Raw genomic sequence first — 27850 nt, 5'->3', positions numbered from 1 at the left:
CCCTCTGGGGAGAAGGCAGCCGTGCTGCCCGACCCTTCCCGCGTGGCTGGACGCCACTGGGCACAGGAGCTACACCCCCCTGCAACACTTCCCCCTGGCTCTCCTCCAGGCAAGACGTGTCCCCTCCATTGCCATCCCCTGGCGCGGATGAGGGTTCCCCCGATGTGCCGCCTTCCTCTTGGTCCTCGTTGTCCTCCTCTTCCGAGGGACTGGCACTCTCAGCTTCAGGGACCTCCTCCTCACCAACTGAAAGCAGGAAGGCACAAGAGTAGCTTTAGAGTGAGGACAGGGCGTCAGCGAGGGAGGCATGAGTGTTGGCATTATGCGCATTGGTCGGACAGTGGCAAAGGATGTAGATCTGAAGCGCAAGGGGAACGAGAGAGGTCCAAACGCTCATGTCCTTACCATTGGGGCCCAGCACAGGGTCGGCATCTCCAATTGCAACGGGGCCAATCACCCGGGCACCCATGAGTCGACCCACGCGCTCCTCCAGGTCACTGAGCTCCTGGAACTGGGCACGGCCTCCCCCGGTGACAGTCCGGCTCTTCAGATTCTGGGCCAGCTTGGCCTGCAAGAGAAAGGATGGCCTCTAAGTACAGTGTGGTGCCCTGTTGTTGTGTGCACTGCCTCCCATGGTGGAATAGCTTGGCCAGTGTGGTGCCCTGTTGTTGTGTGCACTGCCTCCCATGGTGGAATAGCTTGGCCAGTGTGGTGCCCTGTTGTTGTGTGCACTGCCTCCCATGGTCGAATAGCTTGGCCAGTGTGGTGCCCTGTTGTTGTGTGCACTGCCTCCCATGGTCGAATAGCTTGGCCAGTGTGTAAAGTGCAGAAAGTGCTATTGATGTTCATGCCAGTGCCATAGCTGCTGGAGGAGGGCTGGCCATTAGGCCTTTGAGGTCCCTTTGCCCATAATGTGAGGTGCACATGCAAGGATGAGGAGGACAATGGAAAGGGTACTCACCCTGACCAACCGAGTGAGGTCGTTAAACTTTTTCCGGCATTGGTCACCAGTCCTGGGGACATCGCTGTTGGCTGTGACCCTCTGGGCGATTTCCCTCCAGGCTCTCCTGTACAGCCTCTTGGGAGCCTTCTTGCCACTGTCCGGGCACAAGATATCTCTTCTCTTCTCCAAACCCCTAAGCAGCACCCTCAAATCATGGGCAGAGAAGCGCTGCGCTCGCTCACGGGCCCTCTGCATCGTTGCTGGCGCTATTTCTCTCCAGCAGCAGTGTTTAGGCCTAGCTGGAGGGCTGCAGTATCCAGGGCGTGGCAGCAGACCAAGTCGACCCTTCCCCCTTTAAGAGCTGGCCGGCGCCAGGGTGTCTGCTGTCAATCAAAACATGACCGCACCTGCGCTGCGCCCGGCCTCAGCGGTATCAGTCTGCACCGCCGGCTTAGCGCCTAAAGATAGGGGTGCAACGCCAGTTTTAGCGCTCGAGCAAACTCCTTGGCCAAAGCTACTGAATATCGGCGAAGTGGCCTCCACTTTCCGGCGGGCGCAAACTTTAACGCCCGCCCGACTTTACCGCCCCAAAAGTGGCTATACTGAATTTCTAGGCCACTTTCTTTTAAAAACAGAGGGGGAAAAATTGAGTCGCACCCCCATTGGGGCGCTAACTTCGCTGGGGCGCTACTTTTAGCACCCCCGCGGCCGAAATTCATCGGTAGCGTCCCAAGAGGGAAGTGGGGTGCTACTGGAAGTGCCCCGCCTTCCTCTGGGGGGCGCTGTGAGTGAATATCGCGGCACGTCACGATATTAAAGAGAAGGGGCCTTGCGCAGCGTGACCCGGGGTCCAGCTGGGCCACCAGGGATCGGAGTGCTAGCAAAAGAGCCCAGCACTCAAGACAAGTGCTGGGTTCATGGAGCACAGCAGGCACTTCAGAGGGGGACTTCAGAGGAGGCCTGGGACTGCAGAGGGGGCAGGTGCTGGCAGGTGGCCAGCAACAAAAATGGCTGCCTGGCACCTTCCCTTTAATTAGCGCCGCCCCGTCCGCAGGGAGGCCCCCCTGACCCTGTCGGACATAGTGTCTGGCGGTAAGTCAGGGGGCGCTACCGAAGATCGCAGCCGGGCCGTTGTGCATGGCGATGATATCATCGCTGGCGGTGCAGTGCCGCAGGGCGCTAACGGTTACTGCCGCCGCTAACCTCCCGCTGAATTTTGCGGGAGGCGTTGGCAGCGCCGCGTCTGGGCGCTAGTTGCTTTGCGCCCTATTAGGGCTCTAACGGGAGGTGCAAAGCAACCAAATTTTTAGGCCATACTTTTCAGACAAAAGGAATGCTGTAACTTCTTAAACATTCATAATCAGGAAAACTTCCACACTTTAACACACACTTTCACCCACAAACTGAAATTACACCATTTTTTTAAGGTTCCTTTCACTCAGCAAATCTTGTGTTTTATTTGTCTCGGCACAGATGTTAATTCCTTCCATGTCGGTAAAACTTTAAGGGCTAGATTTTCAGTATAGACAGTTTTGGGGCGCTAACCTTAGCGCCCGCCCGAAGTTAGCGCCCGCCCCAAAGTAGCGCCCCGTTGCTGGAAATTCAGTGGCTTCGCCCTAAGAGGTTGGTGGAGCGCTAAAAGAGGCGTTTCACTGCTATCTTTAGGCGCTAAGCCGGCGGTGCAGAGCGCAACGCCCGAGCTCGGGCGCAGCGCACGGCAGACACTCTGGTGCCAGTGAGCTCTTAAAGGGGAAGGGTGCATGTGTTCTTTTCAAAAGCAGAGTCTGGGAGGAGGAGGAGGAGGAGGAGATGATGATACACCGTTCACAACAACACACTGGATCCTTCCACACAACACATGCAGACTGTCGTTTATAGTGCAGGAGGTGTGCCCTTTAATTTGCGCTCCCCAGGGTGTGTTGCGTTCCATTTTACAAACGCTCTGGACGCCAGCCGCACAATGGGGCGGTCCGACTGAAGTTTGGATTCGGGGCGGCCAAAGGGTGTTGCACGAGGATGTGACGTCATTTTGTGCGCGCACATCCGGGCGGCCGCTAAACTTTGCGCCGGCGCTAACGGGCAACTTAATTTGGGGCGGGGCGCAAACTGCGCTGCGCCCGGGCGCTACACGCATAGCGCCCGAAAATCACTTCTCTTAAGGCGCTAACTGCTGGCGCAAGCAACTGAAAATCTAGCCCTATGTTTTTCTCTCTTTTATTTCCTTTTTTAAATCGGCATCTCAGCAGCTTTTCCTGGCTTTCCAAATCCCTGTTTTTATCCTTCTTTTGCTGAGTTTTCAGATTGATTAGCCTGCAAATTAGATTTTCCCCCTTCTCTACCTCTCCCTCTCTCTCCTGCACTTTATGCTTCACCTCCTGGCTATGTTTCTCTCTTAACTCGTTGTGTTGCCTTTTAGCTCTTCTACCTCTTTACTTTGTTTCTTACAATACTCGTTAAGTGTTTTCTGATTCACACATTCCTGAATACGGTTTATCACTTCTTCAAAGGGGACCCAGTCTCCTTTGGTTAAACATTCCGTCAATAATACCTGTACTTCCTCCGCACAGGTGCCTCTGTCTAACTTACTCTTATATGCGTTAATGAAACTTTTACTAGCCATTTGGTGATTTTCCTAACAGACCTCTAACATCAATAACTATCGGCGCGCAATCCACGGGCACTCCCCACGAGGGGTTTATCCCTTCTGAAGTGCAGCAGCTGATCAGGCAGCTACGCTTGAGACTCAATCTATTTCACAATACTAGCCGTTTTGTCTTGTCCCACCTGGGTCACCAATTATAAGATCTTAATGATCTCTCAGAGTTCTTGGTCAAGGCACAGACAGCAGCCAGTATGTTTGAGCAATAGATCAAGATTTATTACGCTTACAGCGTAATATACTTAACAACAGGCGATAGTTCAACGAGTAGCTCGCAGCCCTTGGTCTCTGGAACCTCTCAGACACAGGTGACGTCGTCTTCAGTCTGTTTCTTTGTCTTCGCAGTAGATCTGTGTGAAGTTGTTCTTTGAGTATCGAGGTTTTAACTCTTATCAAAAGTTCATTTGGCCAGTGTCCATATATGGTCTTTAACAAAATCATCTTTTTTAATTGTTTCTAATGGTCAAAATACCATTGTCACCCAGACTAAGGTTAGCAGCTTGGCCCCGCCTGGCCCAGTATTTTTCCTACAACTTTACCATGTTCATCATTATCTTGTTTATATGTTCTTCACCCCATTGTAATTTACCTATTGGGCCAGATATTCCGATCCTTACGGGTGGGTACGCACTGTGTACCCACCTGTAGGGACATTGGAAATGCCGGTTTCAGGCATGCACTGTGCATACGCTGGAAAAGGGCAATTCTGATCTGTCAAGAAAGCTCTTTTGGTGGTGGCCTGCAGCGATCTCATTAAGTGGTCATGTGGCCCTGTTTTACCTGCATGAAGCCAGCGCCAGCTGCCTCAGACCAAACCAATATTGCAGAGGGGGCCTCAAGCATGCGTCAGACCCCTTATTCACATATGCAAAGGATGGAATGCTCATTTCGGCACAGCCCCTGGACAGCTATTTTGTTGCCTCTACCAATATAACGGGCAGCGCATTTCTGTCTCGTAATGAGCGAGTGCTTCCTGCCTGCCATATTGGAGTATTAGATGCCCGTTTAGCGCCCGAAAAACACTTGTGGCGTTATTGAATTTCTGGGCCATTATGTTTTATGTCTCCATTTTCCTATTGCTCAGCGAGTGGTTAGGATCTGGAATCCAATGCCTGAAAGGATGGTGGAGGCAGATTCAATCACGGCTTTCAAAAGGGACTTGGGTAAGTACCTGAAGGAAACAAATTGGCAGGGCTATGAGGAAAGGGCGGGGGAGTGGGACTTGGGGGAGTGGGACTTGCTGAAGTGCTCTTGCAGAGAGCCGGTATGGGCTCGATGGGCTGAATGGCCTCCTTCTGTGCTGTAACCATTCTATGATTGCATCTGATTCTGCATGGCCCATTGTGGGTTTTAGCCATCCCAGAGCAACTCCTTGTTTATACCAAAAGTACATTTTAGTTTCCATTTTGTAGTGTTAGGCTGGCTTAGTGGAAGCACTCTGGACTCTGAGTTAGATGGCTGTGGGTTCAAGCCCCACTCCAGGATTTATTGGAATAAATCTAAGCTTACACTTCAGTGCAGTACTGAGGGAATGCTGCATTGTCAGAGGTGCCGTCTTTCAGATGCAATGTTAAACAGAGGTCCTGTCTGTTCAAGTAGGTGTAGAAGATCCTACAGTGCTTCTTGAAGAGCAGGAAAATTGGGCTGGCCATAAATTAACCTCGTTTATCATTTATCTCATTGCTATTTGTAGGAGCCTGTGTACCTAAATTGGCTGTCAGGTTTGCCTACAAAACAAGTAATTACGCTTCCAAAGTAATTCACCGGCCGTGAAGTGCTTTGGGGCATCCTGAGGACGTGAAAGGCATTATACAAATGCAAGTTCTTCCTATAATGGTTTATTCTCTAAAGTTTTCTGTCCATTGAATAGTTAAGATGTGTTCAAATCAACACCCTCGTCTCCAAGCAGCGTGATGGTGCAGCAAAGAAAGGATGCAGTTTATGTTAAAGCCAATTACATTGTTCATAAATATAAATATCTGGGGTGGGGGGGAATCAGGAAGCAAAGTAGAATTTGTATTTGGATTTAGCCCACTTTATTTAACATGAAAAGAATGTCCCAACCCTGAAACTAGTTGCGAACCTGAAACTAATATAATCAACAGGTCAGGCAGTAACTGTGGAGAGAGAAACAGAGTTAACGTTTCAGGTCGATGACCCTTCGAAGGGTCATCGACCTGAAACGTTAACTCTGTTTCTCTCTCAACAGACGCTGCCTGACCTGCTGAGTATTTCCAGCATTTTATGTTTTTATTTCAGATTTCCAGCATTTTCGCTTTTGTACTAATATAATCAAAGTAGATTTAGGATTTTGGGACGTGTTTGGTCCACTGGAATTCCATATTACAGAAATTAATGAGAGTTTTGGCCATTTGAATGCTTTTTATTGTAAATAAATAGTTGAGGGTTTAGTGTACAGCAGTTTTGCAAAATGGGAATGAACAGGAAGGAGTTAGGCCCACAGGAATTTTGCAAAATGGGACTCAATAGGAAGGATGTTAGCACAATGCGATGTTATGCTTGGGTCAGGTAAGTGTTTATATGTTGTTGATTCTAGGGAGAAGGGTATGAATAAATACAAAATCTATGCACATAAAAATTCAAAGCATTGTAGCAGTGCAGGAAACATACACAATCTCATTCAAATGGATACCATGGGGATGAGGATGAGAAGAAAGACACCACTTTAGTTTTACATTTTTATTGCTGAACATAGCACTTAATGCTACAGGTTTCTTGTATTGCTGTAGTGCACAAAGCAAAATGGCAGCATGACACACCACTAATATAAGTTCTAAGTACTGCACATTGTATGATAGAATAACCAAAGAGACAATCAGATAATTAGGAAAGCAAAACAAAGCGTGATGTTAAAGTCAATAAGCTAGGGGCCAAATTTTCTGCTTCTGCTCTTGCCAGCTCACGATTTTCCTATCCATTAAAATGATATGGCAGGGGGAAATATTACGGCTGGAAAGAACACAAGTAGAAAGCCCTGGCCCATGAGTACAAACTTGTGCATCATGAGGTGACTTCTTTCCTGTTCATCAGCACTAATAAGCCAGTTATTCTGCTCATACCAAATGTTGGTAGCATGACCTCTTGTTCAATATCATTTCTAATTTTGAATATTATGTATGGTGGGCCAATGATGGACTGATCCGGGTTTCACTACTGATTTGAATTTGAGTGGTGGCAGATGTTGACAACTGATGATCATGTTTTGGAGGTGTTTATTACAACTTCACTTTTGGTGAAGATAGATTGCACTCAAATCATAGCTCATCACAGCAACCTCAGCGCATACGGTGTAATTACAATGATGCTGACTCCAGTGTAAATTACAATGGAATAAACTAAAGCTAAGTTGATTTTTGATACAGATTAAAGTGTTTGATTCTGTATGGGTTCTGATCAGCTCTTTATTATATAAATGTAGCGCAATCTTTTTGATTAGATTTAATCATGTTAGTTTCGATTTTATTTGAAGTCATGATATCATGCAGGTAGTTAGTGGTATTTTCTGATAAGTGCCGTTCTCGTGACAAAATCCAGGTATAAACACTGTGTGCTAAACCAAGGTAGGACAAGCAGGAGTACACCAGAGAGTAATTTGTATAGTCGGTCGCTAATACCCAGTATTCCATAGTGACCTCATCTGCAAAAACACAAATCACAGAACATTAATCTGGGATAAAACAAGCAGTTTTCATTGACTAGTTAATAGAATTAACCACAGTACCTGGATAAAACTTTAACAAACTAAAACACAGCATTGCCATCAGTGAGATGTGAAAGATATCTCCATCGTCTGGTTTTGGGCTGTTTTAGTACTGCCAGACCCCTGGCCTCCTTGCCAGCACTCCCAGATCCTAGGGCTGTCCCACATAGAAACATAGAAACATAGAAGATAGGAGCAGGAGTAGGCCATTCGGCCCCTCGAGCCTGCTCCGCCATTCAATGCGATCATGGCTGATCATCCAAATTCAGTACCCGGTCCCTGCTTTCTCCCCATACCCCTTGATCCCTTTAGCCTTAAGAAATATATCCAACTCCATCTTGAATATATTTAATGTATTGGCCTGATTAGGCAATGTCCCTGGTAATACTACTTGTTGTAACACCACAGGAGAGAAGTACCATTGATGGGGCTGTCCACTCTGCCGATCCTTTCCTTAACTATCACACCACAACCTTGATTTAGGCCTAGACATGGGGAATGAGAAGCTGGAAATCCTCTACTCTGTGGCATCACACCATAGAATACTTGGTTATTCAGAGCATGCCAGTGTTACAAAATCAATTCTCACTATAGGCAAGTAAGTACACCCTGGATGAAGAACATTTCAAAGCCCTGCTGATTTTAACTGGTTGTTGCTATTACTGTTATCTCGGAAACCAGAGAGCAGGGCATAATCAGCTGACATGAGCATAGCACCCGAGACACACAACATGGCACAATAGGTTTAATTCTACACTCCCAGTGAGGAGCTGCATTTGCAGAGAGTGCAGGTGAAAGACTCGGAGTTACAATGTTGAAGCCCCATTTCCATCCCATGCTCACTGTCTGTGCAGCTTCCCAGCTGGGAGCACAAATTCACCCCAATAACATCACAATGTCAAATAAGGTTCCTATTTACTAGCGTCTCAAATCAGAGGTAAGAAAAAGTCGACACTGGGATTCTTTTGGAAGTTTGTAATTTAAGATTCAAGAGTTTAGTGATTTATCTGCCAATACAGCATTAAAACATGACCTTCCCCATAGGACATAGCCTCTTCTAGGTTGTGTGCCCGAGACCATGAATACCATATTCTATCAATCCTCAATGGCTGTTGATACATGATAGTGCTCCACCACTGGGCATGATGCAGAAAATATTTTATGCCGATTATCAGCTCCCAGCAGAGTTTTATACAGGAAGCCTATTTTCTCAATAAAAGCCTGCTTTTCGCAATACATTCCCTTAAGACATAAAATCCCCACGGGAATAGTGATCCAACCGTGGCTCATCAGAGAAGTTAACGATAGTATTAGATTAAAGGAAGAGGCAGTTGTACAGGGCCTTGGTGAGACCACATCTTGAGTATTGTGTGCAGTTTTGGTCACCTTATGAGGAAGGATGTTCTTGCCATGGAGGGAGTTCAGCGAAGATTCACCAGGCTGATACCTGGGAGGGCAGGAGTGACGTATGAGGAGAGATTGGGTCGATTGGGCTTGTGCTCGCTGGAGTTTAGAAGAATGAGAGGGGATCTCATTGAAACTTATAAAATTCTGACAGGACTGGACAGACTAGATGCAGGAAGGATGTTCCCGATGGTCGGGGAGTCCAGAACCAGGAGTCACAGTCTAAGGATAAGGGGTAGGCCATTTAGGACAGAAATGAGGAGGAATTTCTTCACCCAGAGAGTGGTGAACCTGTGGAATTCTCTACCACAGAAGGCAGTAGAGGCCAATACATTAAATATATTCAAGAAGGAGTTGGATATATTTCTTAAGGCTAAAGGGATCAAGGGGTATGGGGAGAAAGCAGGGACCGGGTACTGAATTTGAATGATCAGCCATGATCGCATTGAATGGCGGAGCAGGCTCGAGGGGCCAAATGTCCTACTCCTGCTCCTATCTTCTATGTTTCTATGTTTCTATGTTATAATGTTGCCAAAAAGAGTAGTAAGCCTGAGGATTGGGAGGATTTTAAAATTCAACAAAGGATGACCAAGGAATTGATAAAACAGAGACAAAATAGACTATGAGTAAACTAGCAAGAGGCATAGTTAGGTATAGGTATGTATCCACTTTGCTAGGAAAAATAGAAAAGCAGAATATTTTGGAAATGTTGATATTCAGAGGGACCTGAGTGTCCTTGTACATATGTCACAGAAAGTTAACATGCAGGTACGACAAGCAAATGGTTTGTTCGCCTTTATTGCAAAGGGATTGGAGTACAAGAGTAAATAAGTCTTACTGCAATTATATAGGGCCTTGTTGAGACCACACCTGGAATAGTATATAAAGTTTTGGTCTCATTATCTAAGGAAGAATATACTTGTCTTAAAGGGAGTGCAACTAATGTTCACTAGACTGATTCCTGGGATGTGGGGATTGTCCTATGATGAGAGATTGAGTAGACTAGGCCTATATTCCCTAGGGTTTAGAAGGAGAGGTGATTTCATTGAAATATATAAAATTCTTAAGGGGCTTGACAGGGTGGATGCTGCGAGGATGTTTCCCCTGGCTGGGGAGTCTAGAACCAGGGGTCACAGTCTCAGAATAAGGGGGTAGGCCATTTAGGACTGAGATGAGGAGAAATTTCCTCACTCAAAGGGTTGTGAATCTTTGGAATTCTCTATCCCAGAGGGCTGTGGAGTATATTCAAGTCACAGATCGATAGATTTTTGGATACTAAGGGAATCAAAGGGATATGGGGATAGGGTGAGAAAGTGGAGTTGAGGTAGAAGATCAGCCATGATCTTATTGAATGGCGGAGCAGGCTGGATGGGCCGAATGGCCTACTCCTGCTCCTCTTATGTTATGTTCTGGTGGAAACTAGGGCCGCGATTTTGCCATCGGAGGCGGGATCATGGCGGGAGAGGTCGTTAGTGGGTCTCGGGCCCTCTCCCAGATCCAGCTGCTCTGTGAAAAGGATTTTATGTAGATTGGGCTTGTTAAGCCCGCCCTGTGAGGCTCCCAGCCAATTAAAAGGAAGCGGGTCTGATGACGTCATTTGATGGCGCATCATCAGCCGGTTTCCTTCAAGGGACCACGGCCACATTAATTTTGACAGTTGTTCTGTCAGTGTTCTGCTGCATTGAGGTGGTACAAACAATGACAAGCACTGCACAAAGGTGCACGGCTGCACCCAGACTTCCGCATGACTCCCTCCATATGCTAATGGAGGGAATCACACCACGCAGGGAGGTTCTCTTCCCTTCCAAGGGCAGAAGAGACCTCCCCAGGACACCAACGCAGCCTAGCTGCACATTGCACAGGAGGACACAAGCAGGGATGTCGTCAGGAGGACCAGGCTACAATGACGCAAATCTTTCATTGATCTCAGTAGATCACGAAACGTTACTGCAAATCCACACCCAACCTCATCCTACTGTGCCACTCATCATCCCCATCACTCTAAAAGGGGGCGGGCTTAGTGTTGCAGGCTGAGTGCAAGTTGCATTGAGCTTAAGCAGACTTTGGTAAGTGGCAGAAAAAGTCTTTTAAGTGCATTTACTGAATTTTAGTGAGTAAAAAAGTGAATTCTTTGAAGTAAGTTTAATTTTTTAGAGTAAATTAAGCTGTTGGGGAGTTTAAACCGGAAGTAGAATCCGGGTATAAAAAGGGGCGGGATTAGTGTGGTAGCGCTGAGTGCGGTTGCATTGAGTGTAAGTAGAGTTTGGTAAGTGGGAGTTGAGGGGGTGCTTTTTGCTCTGTTTTGCTTCCCTCTCTCAGGCTAATCCAACACTGAGGACATGGAGCAGCGAGACAATTCAAACGGACAGGTCCCCCAGACAGCATTCACGAGGGAAGCTGGTGATCAGCTGGTTGGTAGGTCCTCTTCCTTCTCTTCTATACCTTTAAGTTGGTTAGTCCTATTAAATAGTGGTGTAATATTATCATCTATATCGGGGCAGAGGGTCTTCATAACTAATAATAAGAAATTTAATTAATTACACAGATATGGGTGAACAGGTGATGTGTCACTGTTGCGAAATGTGGGAGCTGGTGGACACCATTGAGGCTCACGGTGATTACATTTGCGATAAGTGTTTGCTGCTAGAGGAACTCAAGCTCCATGTTAAAGAGCTTGAGGCCGAGCTTCAGACACTGCGACACATCAGGGAGGGGGAGAAGTTCCTGGACTCTATGTTTCAGGAGGTGGTCACACCTATGAAATTAATTGCTGCAGATGTAGTCCGTGGTCAGGGACAGGACGATGTGACTATGAGTGAGGAAGGTACAGGGATCCAGGATGTAGTGTTGAAGGAGCCGCAGCCCTTGCTCTTGTCAAGCAGGATTGAGGTTCTTACTCCCTGTGAGGGCGGGAGCGGGGACTGCAGGGAGGATGAGCAACCTGGCCACAGCACCGTGGTACAGGGGGCCATTCAAGTGGAGGGAGTAAAAAGAAATGTTGTAGTGGTAGGGGATAGTATCATTAGGGGGATAGATAGGGTTCTCTGCAGTCAAGAGCGGGAGTCCCGAAGGCTGTGTTGCCTGCCCGGTGCCAGGGTTAAGGACATCTCTTCTGGGCTGGAAAGAAACTTGGAGTGGGAGGGGGAGGATCCAGTTGTCGTGGTCCATGTTGCTACAAATGACGTAGATAGGACAAGGAAGAAGGTTCTGTTAAAGGAGTATGAGTAGCTAGGGGTCAAATTAAAAAACAGAACCTCAAGGGTAATAATCTCTGGATTATTACCTGAGCCATGAGCGAATTTGGCTGGGATAAATAAAATTAAAGAGTTAAATGCGTGGCTCAAAGACTGGTGTGGGAGAAATGGGTTTTGCTTCTTGGGACACTGGCACCAGTACTGGGACAGGAGGGAGCTGTTCCATTGGGACGGACTCCACTTGGCCAGTGCTGGGACTAGAGTCTTGGCGAATCATATAACTAGGGCTGTAGAGAAGGCTTTAAACTAATTAGTGGGGGGGGAGGTTTCTAGAGAGCAAATAACAGAAATGACAACGGAGAAGGTCATAGACTTTAGGTAGCAGTGGGGAAATTAAAAAACAGAACGTGTCAGGAAGGGACAGAAGGTATGGAGTAAAAGGTAAAGTAGTAAAAGGGGAAAAAACAGGAACTAAGTGTCACAAAACATATTTGAAATTTCTTTATCTAAATGCACGTAGCATTCGTAACAAAATGAATGAGTTAACGGCACAAATAACTACATATGGGTATGATCTTGTGGCCATTACAGAAACATGGCTGCAGGGTGACCATGACTGGGAATTAAACATACCAGGTTATTTAACAATCAGGAAGGACAGGCAGGAAGGGAGGGGAGGTGGGGTGGCTATGTTTATAAAGGAAGGAATCACTATAATACAGAGAAATGATATTGGGTCAAAGGAGCAGGGTAGTGAAACAGTTTGGGTGGAGATAAGGAATAATAAGGGGAAAAAAACACTAGTGGGCGTAGTCTATAGGCCTCCAAACGGTTGCAAATCTGTTGGACGGAGTATTAATCAGGAAATAGTTGAGGCTTGTAATAAGGGAACAGCTATAATTATGGGGGATTTTAACTATCATATTAACTGGACAAATCAAATTGGGCAGAGCAGCCTTGAGGATGAGTTCATTGAGTGTATTAGGGATGGGTTTCTTGAGCAGTATGTAACTGAACCGACCAGGGGGCAAGCAACCTTAGATTTGGTCCTGTGTAATGAGACAGGATTAATTAAAAATGTCCTAGTAAAGGGTCCCCTTGGAATGAGTAACCATAACATGGTTGAATTCCATATTCAAGTAGAGGGTGAGAAGGTTGGATCTCAAACAAGCGTGCTGAGCTTGAATAAAGGAGACTATGAAGGTATGAGAGCGGAATTGATTAGAGTGGACTGGGAAAATAGATTAAAGGGTAAGACGGTACATGATCAGTGGTGTACATTTAAGGAGTTATTTTACAACTTCCAAAAAAAATATATTCCACTGAGGAAAAAAGGGTGTAAAAGAAAAGATAGCCATCCGTGGCTAAGTAAAGTAATTAAGGATAGTATCCGACTAAAAACAAGGGCATATAAGGTAGCCAAATCTAGTGGGAGGATAGAAGATTGGGAAGTCTTTAAAAGACAGCAAAAAATAACTAAAAGATTGATTAAGAAAGGGAAGATAGATTATGAAAGTAAATTAGCAAAAAATATAAAAACAGATAGCAAAAGTTTCTATAGTTATATAAAAAGAAAAAGGTGGCTAAAGTAAATGTTGGTCCCTTAGAGGATGAGACTGGGAAATTAATGGTGGGAAACATGGAGATGGCAAAAACGCTGAACAAATATTTTGTATCCGTCTTTACAGTAGAGGACACTAAGAATATCCCAACACTGGACAAACAGGGGGCTCTAGTGGGAGAGGAGCTAAATACGATTAAAATCACTAAGGAAGTGGTACTTGGTAAAATAATGGGACTCAAGCCGGATAAATCCCCTGGACCTGATGGCTTACATCCTAGGGTCTTGAGGGAAGTGGCGGTAGCGATTGTGGATGCATTGGTAATAATTTTCCAAAACTCCCTGGACTCAGCAAAGGTCCCGGCAGATTGGAAAACTGCTAATGTAACACCCTTATTTAAAAAGGGTAGTAGGCAGAAGGCTGGAAACTATAGACCTGTTAGCCTAACATCTGTGGTTAGTAAAATGTTAGAGTCCATTATTAGGGAGACAGTAATGGGACATTTGGATAAACATAATTTAATAGGACAAACTCAGCATGGTTTCATGAAGGGGAAGTCATGTTTGACAAATTTGCTTGAGTTCTTTGAGGAAGTAACATACAGGGTGGATAAAGGAAAACCAGTGGACGTAGTGTATTTAGACTTCCAAAAGGCATTTGACAAGGTGCCACACAAAAGATTATTGCTCAAGATAAAAAATCACGGGATTGGGGGTAATATTCTGGTGTGGGTGGAGGATTGGCTCTCTAACAGAAAGCAGAGAGTTGGGATAAATGGTTCGTTCTCAGACTGGCAATCAGTAACTAGTGGTGTTCCGCAGGGGTCAGTGCTGGGTCCCCAACTCTTTACAATCTATATTACCGATTTGGAGGAGGGGACCGAGTGTAACATATCAAAGTTTGCAGATGATACAAAGATGGGAGGGAAAGTAGTGAGTGAGGAGGACATAAAGAACTTGCAAAGTGACATAGACAGGCTAAGTAAGTGGGCAGAGATTTGGCAGATGGAATACAGTACTGGAAAGTGTGAGGTTATGCACTTTGGCAGGAAAAATCATGGAGCAAGTTATTATCTTAATGGCAAGAAACTGAAAAGTACTGTAGTACAAAGGGATCTGGGGGTCCTGGTGAAAGAAACTCAAAAAGTTAGTATGCAGGTGCAGCAAGTGATCAAGAAGGCCAATGGAATGTTGGCTTTTATTGCTAGGGGGATAGAATATAAAAACAGGGAGGTATTGCTGCAGTTATACAAGGTATTGGTGAGACCGCACCTGGAATACTGCATACAGTTTTGGTGTCCATACTTAAGAAAAGACATACTTGCTCTCGAGTCAGTGCAAAGAAGGTTCACTCGGTTAATCCCGGGGATGAGGGGGTGGTCATATGAGGAGAGGTTGAGTAGATTGGGACTCTACTCATTGGAGTTCAGAAGAATGAGAGGCGATCTTATTGAAACATATAAGATTGTGCAGGGGCTTGATCGGGTGGATGCGGTGAGGATGTTCCCAATGATGGGTGAAACTAGAACTAGGGGGCATAATCTTAGTATAAGGGGCTGCACTTTCAAAACTGAGATGAGGAGAAACTTCTTCACTCAGAGGGTGGTAGGTTTGTGGAATTTGCTGCCCCAGAAAGTTGTGGAAGCTACATCATTAAATAAATTTAAAACAGAAATAGATAGTTTCCTAGAAGTAAAGGGAATTAAGGGTTACGGGGAGCGGGCAGGAAATTGGACATGAGTCTAGGTTCGGAATGGTCATGGCCCTGTGGGTAGTGGAGCGGGCCCAGGGGCCGCGTTCTGCTCCTACTTCTTGTGTTCTAATTCTGTGTTAGATTTCAGGAGATGGTTTTATTCCTGTTCCTGGCTGGGGTGGAGATCGCCTTTACAGAAGGTAAGTACTGTAGAGACAGAGTGATCTCCTGGACGAGTTTCGATCGCCTAGATGGGTCGGAGAGGAATTTCCCAGATTTTTTCTCCCAAATTGGCCATTGGGTTTTATATCTGGTTTTTCGCCTCTCCCGGGAGATCACATGGGTTCGGGTGGGATGGAGAGTGATAGAAGATTTGAGGTTAGGATCAGATCAGCCATGATCTTATTGAATGGTGGAGCAGGCTCGAGGGGCCGATTGGCCTACTCCTGCTCCTATTTCTTATGTTCTTATGTTCTACCTTCCCTACCCTACTCCTGCACATCTTTACCTTGCACCTCCACCCATCCCTCTCTATCTACATTATCACTTTCCCATCTCAGGAGCCACCCCTCACATTTACCCTCCTCCTAGTGCTATCATACTATCTAACAACACACAAGGGGTGGCACTTTGGTGTTTTATGCAATGTTCATGTAAATTTTCTGTTAATGTGTTGTCAAACATTGAAATCTTTATTTTCTACACTTTACCTTATTGGACAGATCTGTGCTCACCTTTGGAAGGGACTTAGTGAGTTCCAGTGAATGTTGAGACATAACTCCCCCGCCCCCAATTGTGAAAGGAATGGCTTGGACATTCTTGGGATGCTTTATGGTGCTGGTGTGGGGTGCTGTCAACTTGGCACATCATGTGGCAGCCAGGGTTTACAGCGTCAAGTGAAGTAAACCTGGCCATAGTGATGCCATCGCTGGCCTCCCGGGCAGCAATGTTATTGAGTGCTGTTGTCCTGTGTCCTGTGCAGCATCAGGTGATTGCAGAGATGGTTGGTATTGTTGTTGGTGATGTTGGTGTGCCTGGTGATGTTGGTGTTGGGGCTGACCTTGGAGGGATTTAGAGGACCAAGTGCACCGATGTTGCCAGAATAGATGGCAGCTGAAGTTGAGATGACAGAAGCGATTTGCCAATGGTGAGAGAGCTTGCAGCAAGGAGGTGACAATGAATAGAAAGTATACTCCAAACACTTCCAAACTGCATACAGCTCAAAAGTGTCTTCCAAGTCCTGAAGGCTCAAGCTTCTGACATTTGAAAGTGACCAGCTGTGAAATGGTAGCTTTCATACCACTTTTGCAGCTGTCACCTATTCACAGCAATGGGGAGACATGGAGAACGCGACCTACTTTCCTAACGTGATCTCCGAGCGACGTGAACCTCGTTAAAAATGTGGTAAAATAGAAATAGGCTGGCAAAATAGTCGTTAACAAGCGTTTAACAAGCATTTAACTATCTTAAATGCCTCCCCCGCCGCTTGGTGTCGGGTCTATTCTGAGATCGCAGACACGACACTTTGGAAACTTACATGGAGGCGGGTTCAGAGCGGGCTCCCAACCCGCTGTCAATCATTTTGATTTTGACAGCTGACCCGCCTCCGAACCCGCCCTCTGAGCACCGGCAAAATCGCGGCCTATGTGTTGCCAACTGATCTTGATTTACCCTCAATGACTGATAATGCACACATGCAAGGATTAACAAATATTATGTAATCACTGCTGATGTAATGAGAAACAATCAACAGGAATTACCAGAAATAATATAACCGGTTATTAATACAATGAGCTGGGTTATTACATTCCAAGACAGGGTCAGATTTCATTTGTTAGGAAACATTATTCTTATTATTCAGAGAGTTGTATTTTCTAATACATACCTGGAAATTCAAACTGCATTTTGTCCCAATAATTATATCCTGCCGAATTAACAAAGAACAAAACAATATTTAATTTACAAACATCAGCAACATTTCCCTTTTCTCTCAAAGAAGAACAAAATCGAAGGTAACAACTTTAGTATTTCTTCATAAATAAAGCCCCCAAATTCCACTCTTCCTTTTTGAAGGTGAGGTGTAGTACAAATTCCCCCAAATTATCATGGAATATATCCTGCTTAGTCATCCAGCACTCATTTTTCTCTTGTAAAAATACATTAAAGGTTTAAATTTAGAATTCAAAAGAAATAACTTGGGAGTCAATTCAAAACACCTTGGCCTGGAGTTTCTGCTCGATTTCGCTGGTTTTTTGTGCTCGATATCGGTGTAACCAACGCAACAGGTCACGGAATTTTAAACGTAAATTGCATTCAGTGTAAATCGAGTTTCCACGATCATTTGCGCTAGTTTTAAAAACATCACGCTGGAATCAGGCCCCGCCCACAAAACTGGCCACGCCGCCCAGGGTGATTGCGCCCAAAGTGGAAACTCTACCCCCTTGGTTTCTGGTCCCACCTTTTCCTCCCTACGCAATTAAGAAAGCAAATCAGTACATGTTTCAATAATTCTTTCAACCAACTTAACAAGTCAGAAATGGGGTCCTTTGTCCCTATAATTTGCTACAGGGCAGTAAGAATGGTACACAGAAAACTAGAAACAATGCAGGCCCATTTGATTCATCAAGCCCACTTTTTCCAAATGCCATGCACAACCCACCCTCACACAAACTCGATTAACTATTCAATCTCCTGACGGAAGGTTCTGAAAAATTTATTTCCAACTTCCAAAGCAATACTGTGGAATATCTATCCATCCAATCAACACTACTGAACATTGGCTTTTCATTTTCCAAAAGTGACATTTTCTTGGCTACAACAGCACCAAAAGTATTGTGTTCCACAGAGTATTTCATTCCCTCTGTCCAATCGTATCCCTATAACCTCATCGCATTTCCCAATCAGATTTTATGAAGGAGTTAATCAACACAGCGACAACTGCATTAGCTAGAACTCTGTTCCGCATATCTACTCTTGTAGAGAAAAACTTTTATCTTCTAGTTTTGCTGTCACAGTTCAATAAATTGAAGTCAATGGGTGATGTGTAAAACAGATGTGTAAAACTCTGTTTCCCCTGCCTCCCCCCCACCCCCACCCCGCCATGGTAAAAGTAAAAATTCACCCCAAGAGAGGACTTTGAGAAACCAAGCATAAATTTTACAAACAACTAAGACACACGTAAAGAAGAGATTTAATTTTTTCAGCATTTTATATTGTTTAACTATTAAATACAAACTTTAAGTGTTGGTTGGGATATGTTTTTGCTGAAGGGCACTGATGTTTGTGTCAGAGACAAGGGGTGGTTATAAGCGGCTTTGTTTTGTCCTTAAGACATTGTGGCTGGAGTTAGTCAGCCAGGTCTGAACGATGGCAAATGGCCAGATGTTTAGGTGATGGTGATTGGAGATTCCAAGTGGCAAAAACATCCATGGCTGATGATATACCAACCAAAGCTACAGCAAGGGCCATGGTTGGGGGTGGGGGGGAGATCATTTCTATCATTGTGGAAACAAAATAAAGGTTGTGAAGATGGTGTCGAGCTTCTTGAGTGTTGTTGGAGCTGCACTCATCCAGGCAATTGGAGAGTATTCCATCACACTCCTTACTTGTGCCTTGTAGATGCTGGAAAGGCTTTGGGGAGTCAGGAGGTGAAACACTTGCCGCAGAATACCTAACCTCTGACCTGCTCTTGTTGCCACAGTATTTATGTGGCTGGTCCAGTTAAGTTTCTGGTCAATGGTAGCTGCCAGGATGTTGATGGTGGGAGATTTGGTGATGGTAATTCCGTTGAATGTCAAGGGGCGGTGGTTAGACTCTCGCTTGTTGGAAATAGTCATTGCCTGGCACTTCTTTGGGGTGAATATTACCTGCCACTTATCAGCCCAAGCCTGAACATCGTCCATGTCTTGTTGCATGCGGGCATGGACTGCTTCATTATCTGAGGAATTGTGAATGGCGCTGAACACTGTGCAGTCATCAGCGACCATCCCCATTTTTGACCTTAAGATGGAGCGAAGGTCATTGATGAAGCAGCTGAAGATGGTTCGGCCTAGGACACTGCCCTGAGGAACTCCTGCAGCAATGTCCTGGGGCTGTGATGAATGTGCTTCAACCACCACAATCATCTTCCTTTGTGCTAACTATGACTCCAGCCAGTGGAGCGTTTCCCCCGATTCCCATTGGCTTCAGTTTTACTAGGGCTCCTTGATGCCATCATCAGTCAAATGCTGCCTTGATGTCAAGGGCTGTCACTCACACCTCACTTCTGGAATTCAGCTCTTTTTCCCATGTTTGGACCAAAGCTGTAATGAGGTCGGAAGCCGAGTGGTCTTGGCGGAACCCAAACTGGGCATCAGTGAGCAGGTTATTGGTGAGTAAGTGCCATTTGATAGCACCCTCCATCACCTTGCTGATGATTGAGAGTAGACTGATGGAGCGGTAATTGGTCGGGTTGGACTTGTCCTGCTTTTTGTGGACAGGACATACCTGGACAGTTTTCCACATTGTCGGAGAGATGCCAGTGTTGTAGCTGTACTGGAACAGCTTGGCTAGAGGCGTGGCTAATTCTAGAGCACAAGTCTTCAGCATGACAGCCAAGATGTTGTTGGGGCCCATAGCCTTTGCTGTATCCAGTGCACTCAGCCATTTCTTGATATCACGTGGAGTGAATCGAATTGGCTGAAGACTGGCTTCTGTGATGGTGGGGTCCTCAGGAGTAGGACGATATGAATCATCCACTAGGCACTTCTGGCTGAAGAAGGTTGCAAATACTTCAGCCTTGTCTTTTGCACTCACGTGCTGGGCTCCACCATCATTGAGGATGGGGATATTCATGGAGCCTCCTCCTCCCATTAGTTGCTTAATGGTCCACCATCATTCACGACTGGATCTGGCAGGACTGCAGAGCTTTGATCTTATCCGATGATTGTGGGATCGCTTAACCCTGTCTATAGCATGCTGCTTCCGCTTTTTAGCATGCATGTAGTCCTGTGTTGCAGCTTCCCCAGGTTGGCAGCTCATTTTTTTAGGTACGCTTGGTGCTGCTCCTGGCATGCTCTTCTACACTCCTATTGAACCAGGGTTGGTCCCCTGGCTTGATGGTAATGGTAAAGTGTGCGATATGCCGGGCCATGAGATTACAGATTGTGGTGGAATACAATTCTGCTGCTGCTGATGGCCCACAGCGCCTCATGGATGTCCAGTTTTGAGCTGCTATATCTGTTCTGAATCTATCCCATTTAGCATGATGGTAGTGCCACACAACACGATGGAGGGTGTCCTCAGTGTGAAGACGGGACTTCGTCTCCACAAGGACTGTGCGGTGGTTAATGGTACCAATACTGTCATGGACAGATGCATCTGCGACAGGTAGATTGGTTAAGGACGAGGTAAAGTAACTTTGTCCCTCCCTCACTACATGTCGCTGGCCCAGCTATGTCCTTCAGGACTCGGCCAGCTCGATCCGTCGTGGTGCTACCGAGCCACTCTTGGTGATGGACATTGAAGTCTCCCACCCAGAGTACATTCTGTGCCCTTGCTACCCTCAGTGCTTCTTCCAAGTGGTGTTCAACATGGAGGAGTACTGATTTATCAGCTGAGGGAGGGTGGTAGGTGGTAATCAGTAGGAGGTTTCTTGCCCATACTTGACCTGAAGACATGAGACTTCATGGGGTCCAGAATGAATGTTGAGGACTCCCAGGGCCACGCCTTCCCAACTGTATTCCACTGGGCCGCCACCCCTGGTGGGTCTGTCCTGCCAATGGGACAGGACATACCCTGGGATTGTGCTGGAGGAGTTTGGGACATTGGATGAAAGGTGATTCTGTGAGCATGACTATGTCAGGCTGTTGCTTGACTAATATGTGGGACAGCTCTTCCAATCTTGGCACAAGTCCCCAGATGTTGATAAGGAGGTCTTTGCCAGGTCAACTGGGTTGGGTGTGCCGTTGCCGGGTCAATGCCGGGTGGTCCGTCCGGTTTCATCGTGATTCGTAGCGGTTTGTTACAACTGAGTGGCTTGCTAGACCATTTCAGAGGGCAGTTGAGAGTCAACCACATTGCTGTGGGTCTGGCGTCACATACAGGCCAGGTAAGGACAGCAGATTTCCTTCCCTAAAGGACATTAGTGAACCAGATGGGTTTTTATGACAATCCAGTAGTTACATGTTTACCATTACTGATGCTAGCTTTTTTTTCCAGATTTATTTAATTAACTGAATTTAAATTCCCCAGCTGTCGTGGTGGGATTTCAACTCACGTCTCCGGATCGTTAGTCCACGACCTCTTGATTACTAGCCCAGTGACATTACCACAATGCTACCATAACAATATCAGCTAATATGGGGGCCTGGAAAGGGAAGTTGGATGGTCAACAGTTTGGTGAGAATAGGGTCGAGGGGGTAGGAGGTGGGTCTCGTGGACAAGATAAGCTCGGAGAGGGCATGAGGGGAGATAGGAGAGAAACTAGAGAAAAAAACAAGTCCAGGGCTAGGGCAGGGGGGAACCTTAGGGAAAGTTCAGCCCGGTGAGCTCCTCGCACTTGTTGTTGGATGTAAGGGTGGAGGAGGCAGGGGGAGAGGAGTTTAAGAAGACGGTTTGTAGTGGAAAAGAGAAGCCAGAGGTTATCTTTGCATTCCAGGTTGATCCTGGAATAGTGAGCAGTTTTGGCAGAGGAGGGCAGGCTCTGCTCAGCTGGACACAGATGCTGTATCCCGAGGGCCATCAATGAAAAGGAGAATCATTGAGCAGCAACAGAGACGGGCCTTCCAAACACACTGAGCACCATGAATGGGTTGATGTCGCAGGGCATTGTGATTATGTGTTCTTCCATGGATAGAGTGGCCAGCTCCGTGGAACATCGAAAGCTCCAATCAAATGAGTCCATGCATGCGCTGACCACAGTCTTGCAGACTCCGGATGACAACATGTCTGCCACCTTAAATAGGATGACATATACCTTAGCCTTGGCCATACAGTGCCACACTGTTCTGCATCGATGTGCTCTCCAGCATAGTGATAACAGCAAAATGTGGCTGGGCAATGAAAGGGATGATGGTGAAAGGGGACATGGAAGTGGGGACTCCGCTCAAAGCGCTTCCACTTCTCACCCGTTGCCACCTCCCCCCGACCCCTCAGTCAGTACCCGACAAGCTGCCTCGACTCCCAATGGCCTGGTCTGCCCCTGCACAGGTGCAGGTGGAGCAGTATTTGGCGGGGCCCTCACGGGCTCCAAAACCCAGAGGTCATCAGCAAGAGCATCTCAGCAGTCAGAGCAGGGATCTGAGTGGCCTGCCTCTACCTCTGCTGAAGCCATAGGGGTTGCATCACGTAGATGTGCTAGGAAAAGAAAGAGTTAAGATTTGTAGTTGCACAAAGGTATGCACATGGGTGTATGAGCAAATGTAATGTTGTGTAAGTTTCTGTTGTTTCGTTAAAGCATATAAATTTTATTATTCTGCACCACTTTTCCATCTTGCCTATTCTTGGTTGCTGGGTGGCAAGTCGCCTTGTAACTTGTTTGATGATGAATGGGAAAATATGAATTGACGGGGACCAATGGGAGGATATGCAAGGGTTGGTTGGTGGTTTGCAGGACTGCTTTGTATCAATGGCATTGGGAGGGGGCGGGAAGAGTGGCCGTTACATATGCTTCCGACATCGGTCCACTGGTGCAACCCAAGTGAACCTTACATTAATAAGGGCATCCTGGGCAGCAAAGTGAGCAGCTGGTGCTGCATTGCCCTCATCGTCTTCCTTCCCACCTCACCAAAGATATCTGCGCTCCACCAATTCTGCCCTCTTGAGCATCCCTGATCATAATCGCTCAGCCATTGGTGGCAGTGCCTTTTGCTGCTTAGGCCATAAGCTCTGGATTTCCCTGCCTAAACCTCTCCGCCTCACTAACTCTCGTTTCTCCTTTAAGATGCTCCTTAAAACCTACCTCTGTGACCAAGCTTTTGGTCACCTGCCCTAATTTCTCCTTATGTGGCTCAGTGTCAAATTTTTTGTCTTCTAATACTCCTGTGCAGCGCCTTGGGACGTTTTACTACATTAAAGACGCTATATAAATACAAGTTGTTGTTGTTGTTTCCATGCTTTTGATTCTGCCCTCTCAATTGCCGCTGTGTTCTCGGCTTGCTTTTACTGGGAAGGTTCAGGAAGTCCGGGAAACCCGTGGATGCACATTTAATTTTATAAGTCAGTTGAAATATCACTCCAATTGAGTGATTAGCGTATGTTAATAGGCAACCCACCTCCCCCGAGGGGGTTGCGCTCTAGCAGCCTAATATTCTCCAGGTAAAGGTGGAAGTCGGCGGGTTGGAGCCGGCTTCCCGGCGCCCTGATATTTTTGCCGGGTTCTCCAGGTTAAAATTCCCTCTGTGTCTGTTACCTGTATCGAATGAAACCCTCAGTACAAACAAATAATTGCCTACCATGTGTCCCTTCGATCTTGTCCTATTTTGAAGGTGGAAGGTGGGAAGCTACAATGACTCACAAAGGGAATCCTGCTAAGAAATCTGGTAGAGGCAGAGTTCAAACATTTTTTGCATACTTACCCCTCGAGATTCTAAAGTAAAATTTGGCTCTTTCATTTTCTTTTTTTTCATAATCTTTAGGGAAAATTAATTCTCCGTCAAACATGTCCACAGAACCATCATCCCTGCACAAAACAGAACAGCTTTGTCTGTAAAAAGAGTAACTCCAGTAGTTTTACTTCACCATTTCTTTACTTCAGACACATTCATGGGGGTGGGGGGGGAGGGTTACACTGGGGGGTGAGGGGTGAATTCTCCTCTTCAGGGAAGATTTCCAATGGGGCGGATCTTCTGTCTGCCCCTTCATATCCGCCGCAACATGCTGTCGAAAGGGTTGATGTAGACAAGGAAGGAGTACCGAGTCAATATGGTTGGAGCTCAGGGATAAAAAGGGGCTTGTTACCGTAGTAAGGGTGTATTAGAAACCTCCAGATTGTGGGGAGGAAATCTGCAGTCAGACTAGAGAGACAAGTAGGAACAAGAAAGTTATTGTTCTGGGACATTTTAAAGGTCCCCTTATCGATCAGGACAGAGAGGGAGTAAAGGGGAAAAAGGGAACGGAATATGTATAATCTCTTTCGTCAAGCAGTATGTCAGTAGGCCTACACAGGCGGAAGCATTGCTAGATCGGATAATGAGCAATAGATCAGGTAGATGAGCTAAATGTGGGTGAGCACCTTGGGAGTAGAGACCACAATTTAATTAGGTTTAAGATCCAACTAGAAAGGGAACTAGTAAGTACAAACACTAGAACACTATATTAAATTAGACAAGATTTCAGAAAGGCGAGGAGAAATTGGCACATGGGACCCTAGAGTAACAATGGGATATTTATTTAAAAGAGATTGCAAATGTATTGAATAAGTATATTCCATTAAAAAAGGAAATGACTTGTAGTTTTCAGATGCCATGGATAAATAAAGAGGTTAGAAACCAATTAAGATTGAAGGAAAGAGCCTGAGAACAAGGAACATAATAATGAAAATACTAAAAAAGAAAATGAAAGAATAGGAAGAGCTTGAGTGAGATAAGGATAAAGGATAAGTAAAGAAAGAAAAGAAAGACTTGCATTTCTATAGCGCCTGTCAGGACCACCGGACGTCTGAAAGCACTTTACAGCCAATGAAGTACTTTTGAAGTGGAGTCACTGCTGAAATGTGGCTGCCAATTTGCGCACAGCAAGCTCCCACAAACAGCAATGTGATTATGACCAGATAATCTGTTTTTGTTATGTTGGTTAAGGGATAAATATTGGCCAGGACACTGGGGATAACTCCCCTACTCTTCTTCGAAATAGGGCCATGGGATCCTTTACGTCCATCCGGATAGAGTAGACGGGGCCTCGGTTTAAAGTCTCATTGGAAAGACGGCACCTCTGACAGCACAGCACACCCTCAGCACTGCAGTGGAGTGTCAACCTAGCTTTACTGTTTATTTTATTCATTTATGGGATGTCGGCGTTGCTGGCAAGGCCAGCATTTATTGCCCATCCCGAACTGCCCCTGAGAAGGTGGTAGTGAACCACCTTCTTGAACCGCTGCAGTCCATTTTATGAAGGTCATCCCACAGTGCTGTTAGGTAGGGAGTTCCAGAATTTTGACCCAGCGATGATAAAGGATCGGCGATATACGTTGAAGTCAGAATAGTGTGTGACTTGGAGGGGAACTTGGAGGTGGTGGTGTTCCCATGCGCCTGCTGCCCTTGAGGTGGAAGAGGTCGTGGGTTTGGGAGGTGCTGCCGAAGAAGTCTTGGCGAGTTGCTGCAGTGCATCTTGTAGATGGTACACACTGCAGCCACGGTACGTCGGTGGTGGAGGGAGTGAATGTTTAAGGTGGCAGATGGGGTGCCAATCAAGCAGGCTGCTTTGTCCTGAATGGCGTCGAGCTTCTTGAGTGTTGTTGGAGCTGCACTCATCCAGGCAAGTGGAGAGTATTCCATCAAACTCCTGACTTGTGCCTTGTAGATGGTGGAAAGGCTTTGGTGAGTCAGGAGGTGAGACACTTGCCGCAGAATACCTAGCCTCTGACCTGCTCTTGTTGCCACGTTATTTATGTGGCTGGTCCAGTTAAGTTTCTGGTCAATGGTGACCCCCAGGATGTTGATAGTAGGGGATTCGGCGATGGTAATGCCATTGAATGTCAAGAGGCGGTGCTTAGACTCTTGCTTGTTGGAAATAATCATTGCCTGGCACTTCTGTGGGGCGAATATTACATGCCACTTATCAGCCCAAGCCTGAACATCGTCCAGGTCTTGTTGCATGCGGGCATGGAATGCTTCATTATCTGAGGATTTGTGAAAGGCACTGAACACTATGCAGTCATCAGCGACGATTCCCATTTCTGACCTTATGTTGGAGGGAAGGTCATTGATGAAGCAGCTGAAGATGGTTGGGCCTAGGACACTGCCCTGAGGAACTTCTGCAGTGGTGTTCTGGGGCTGTGATGATTGCCCTTCAATCAACACAATCATCTTCCTTTGTGCTAGATTTGACTCCAGCCAGTGGAGCGTTTTCCCCCTGATTCCCATTGACTTCAGTTTTATTAGGGCTCCTTCATACCACATTCGGTCAAATGTTGCCTTGATGTCAAGGGCTGTCACTCACACCTCACCTCTGGAATTCAGCTCCTTTGTCCATGTTTGGACCAAAGCTGTAATGTGGTTGGGAGCCGAGTGGTCTTGGCGGAACCCAAACTGGGCATCAGTGAGCAGGTTATTGGTAAGTGCCACTTGATAGCACTGTTGACGACACCTTCCATCACTTTGCTGATGATTGAGATGAGACTGATGGGGCGGTAATTGGCCGGATTGGATTTGTCCTGCTTTTTGTGGACAGGACATACCTGGGCAGTTTTCCACGTTGTCGGATAGATGTCAGTGTTGTAGCTGTACTGGAACAGCTTGGCTAGAGGTGCGGCTAGTTCTGGAGCAGAAGTCTTCAGCACGACAGCCAGGATGTTGTCAGGGCCCATAGCATTTCCTGTATCCAGTGCGCTCAGCCATTTCTTGATATCTAGTGGCGTGAATCGAATTGGCTGAAGACTGGCTTCTGTGATGGTGGGGACCTCAGGAGGAGGCTGATATTGATCATCCACTCGGCACTTCTGGCTGAAGATGTTTTCAAACGCTTCAGCCTTGTCTTTTGCACTCATGTGCTGGGCTCCACCATCATTGAGGATGGGGATATTCATGGAGCCTCCTCCTCCTGTTAGTTGTTTAATTGTCCACCACCATTCATGACTGGATGTGACAGGACTGCAGAGCTTTGATCTGATCCATTGATGGTGGGATCGCTTAGCCCTGTCTATAGCATGCATGTAGTCCTGTGTTGCAGTTTCCCCAGGTTGGCAACTCATTTTTTTTTTTTTTAGCTACGCCTGGTGCTGCTCCTGGCATGCCCATCTGCACATCTTATTGAACCAGGTTGGTCTGCTGGCTTGATGGTAATGGCAGAGTGATGGATATGACGGGCCATGAGGTTACAGATTGGGTGGAATACAATTCTGCTGCTGCTGATTGCCCACAGCGCCTCATGGATGTTGGATCTGTTCTGAATCTATCCCATTTAGCACAGTGGTAGTGCCACACAACACGATGGAGGGTGTCCTCAGTGTGAAGATGAGACTTCTTCTCCACAATGATTGTGCGGTGGTCACTGCTACCAATACTGTCATGGACAGATGCATCTGCAACAGGTAGATTGGTGAGGATCAGGTCAAGTAGCTTTTTCCCATTGTGTTGGTTCTCACCGGTCGCAGGCCCAGACTGGCAGCTATGTCCTTCAGAACTCGGTCAGTAGTGGTGCTACCGAGCCACTGAAATGTATATTGAAATCCCCCACCCAGAGTACATTCTGTGTCCTCGCTACTCTCAGTGCTTCTTCCAAGTGGTGTTCAACATGGAGGAGTACTGATTCATCAGCTGAGGGAGGGTGGTAGCTGGTAATCAGCAGGAGGTTTCCTTGCCCATGCTTGACCTGAAGCCATGAGACTTCATTGGGTTCAGAGTCAATGTTGAGGACACCCAGGGCTACTCCTTCCCGACTGTATACCACTGTGCCGCCACCCCTGGTGGGTCTGTCCTGCTGGTGGGACAGGACCTACCCAGGGATGGTGATGGAGGAGTTTGGGACATTGGCTGAAAG

At 46.4% G+C, this 27850-nt stretch overlaps 1 protein-coding gene across 1 annotated transcript in view; it reads right to left on the bottom strand.

Moving 5' to 3' along the window:
• Positions 1 to 6287: 6287 nt before the first annotated feature.
• The window catches only part of LOC147115597 (apolipoprotein D-like), a 41394-nt gene continuing 19831 nt past the window's right edge, over positions 6288 to 27850 (bottom strand). Inside the window, exons 4-6 of the mRNA XM_085989978.1 lie at positions 23731 to 23834; positions 17061 to 17099; positions 6288 to 7260 (exon numbers count right to left, since the gene is read on the bottom strand). Coding sequence (XP_085846104.1) covers positions 7028 to 7260; positions 17061 to 17099; positions 23731 to 23834 — 376 coding nt within the window. The 3' untranslated portion in view covers positions 6288 to 7027. The remainder of the gene's footprint in view (positions 7261 to 17060; positions 17100 to 23730; positions 23835 to 27850) is intronic.

This window comes from Somniosus microcephalus, chromosome 6 (genome assembly GCF_052327205.1).
Source record: "Somniosus microcephalus isolate GS21.2 chromosome 6, FLI_Smic_1.0, whole genome shotgun sequence".
Taxonomy (NCBI): Eukaryota; Metazoa; Chordata; class Chondrichthyes; order Squaliformes; family Somniosidae; genus Somniosus; species Somniosus microcephalus.
This window is presented reverse-complemented; position numbering and strand designations above follow the sequence as displayed.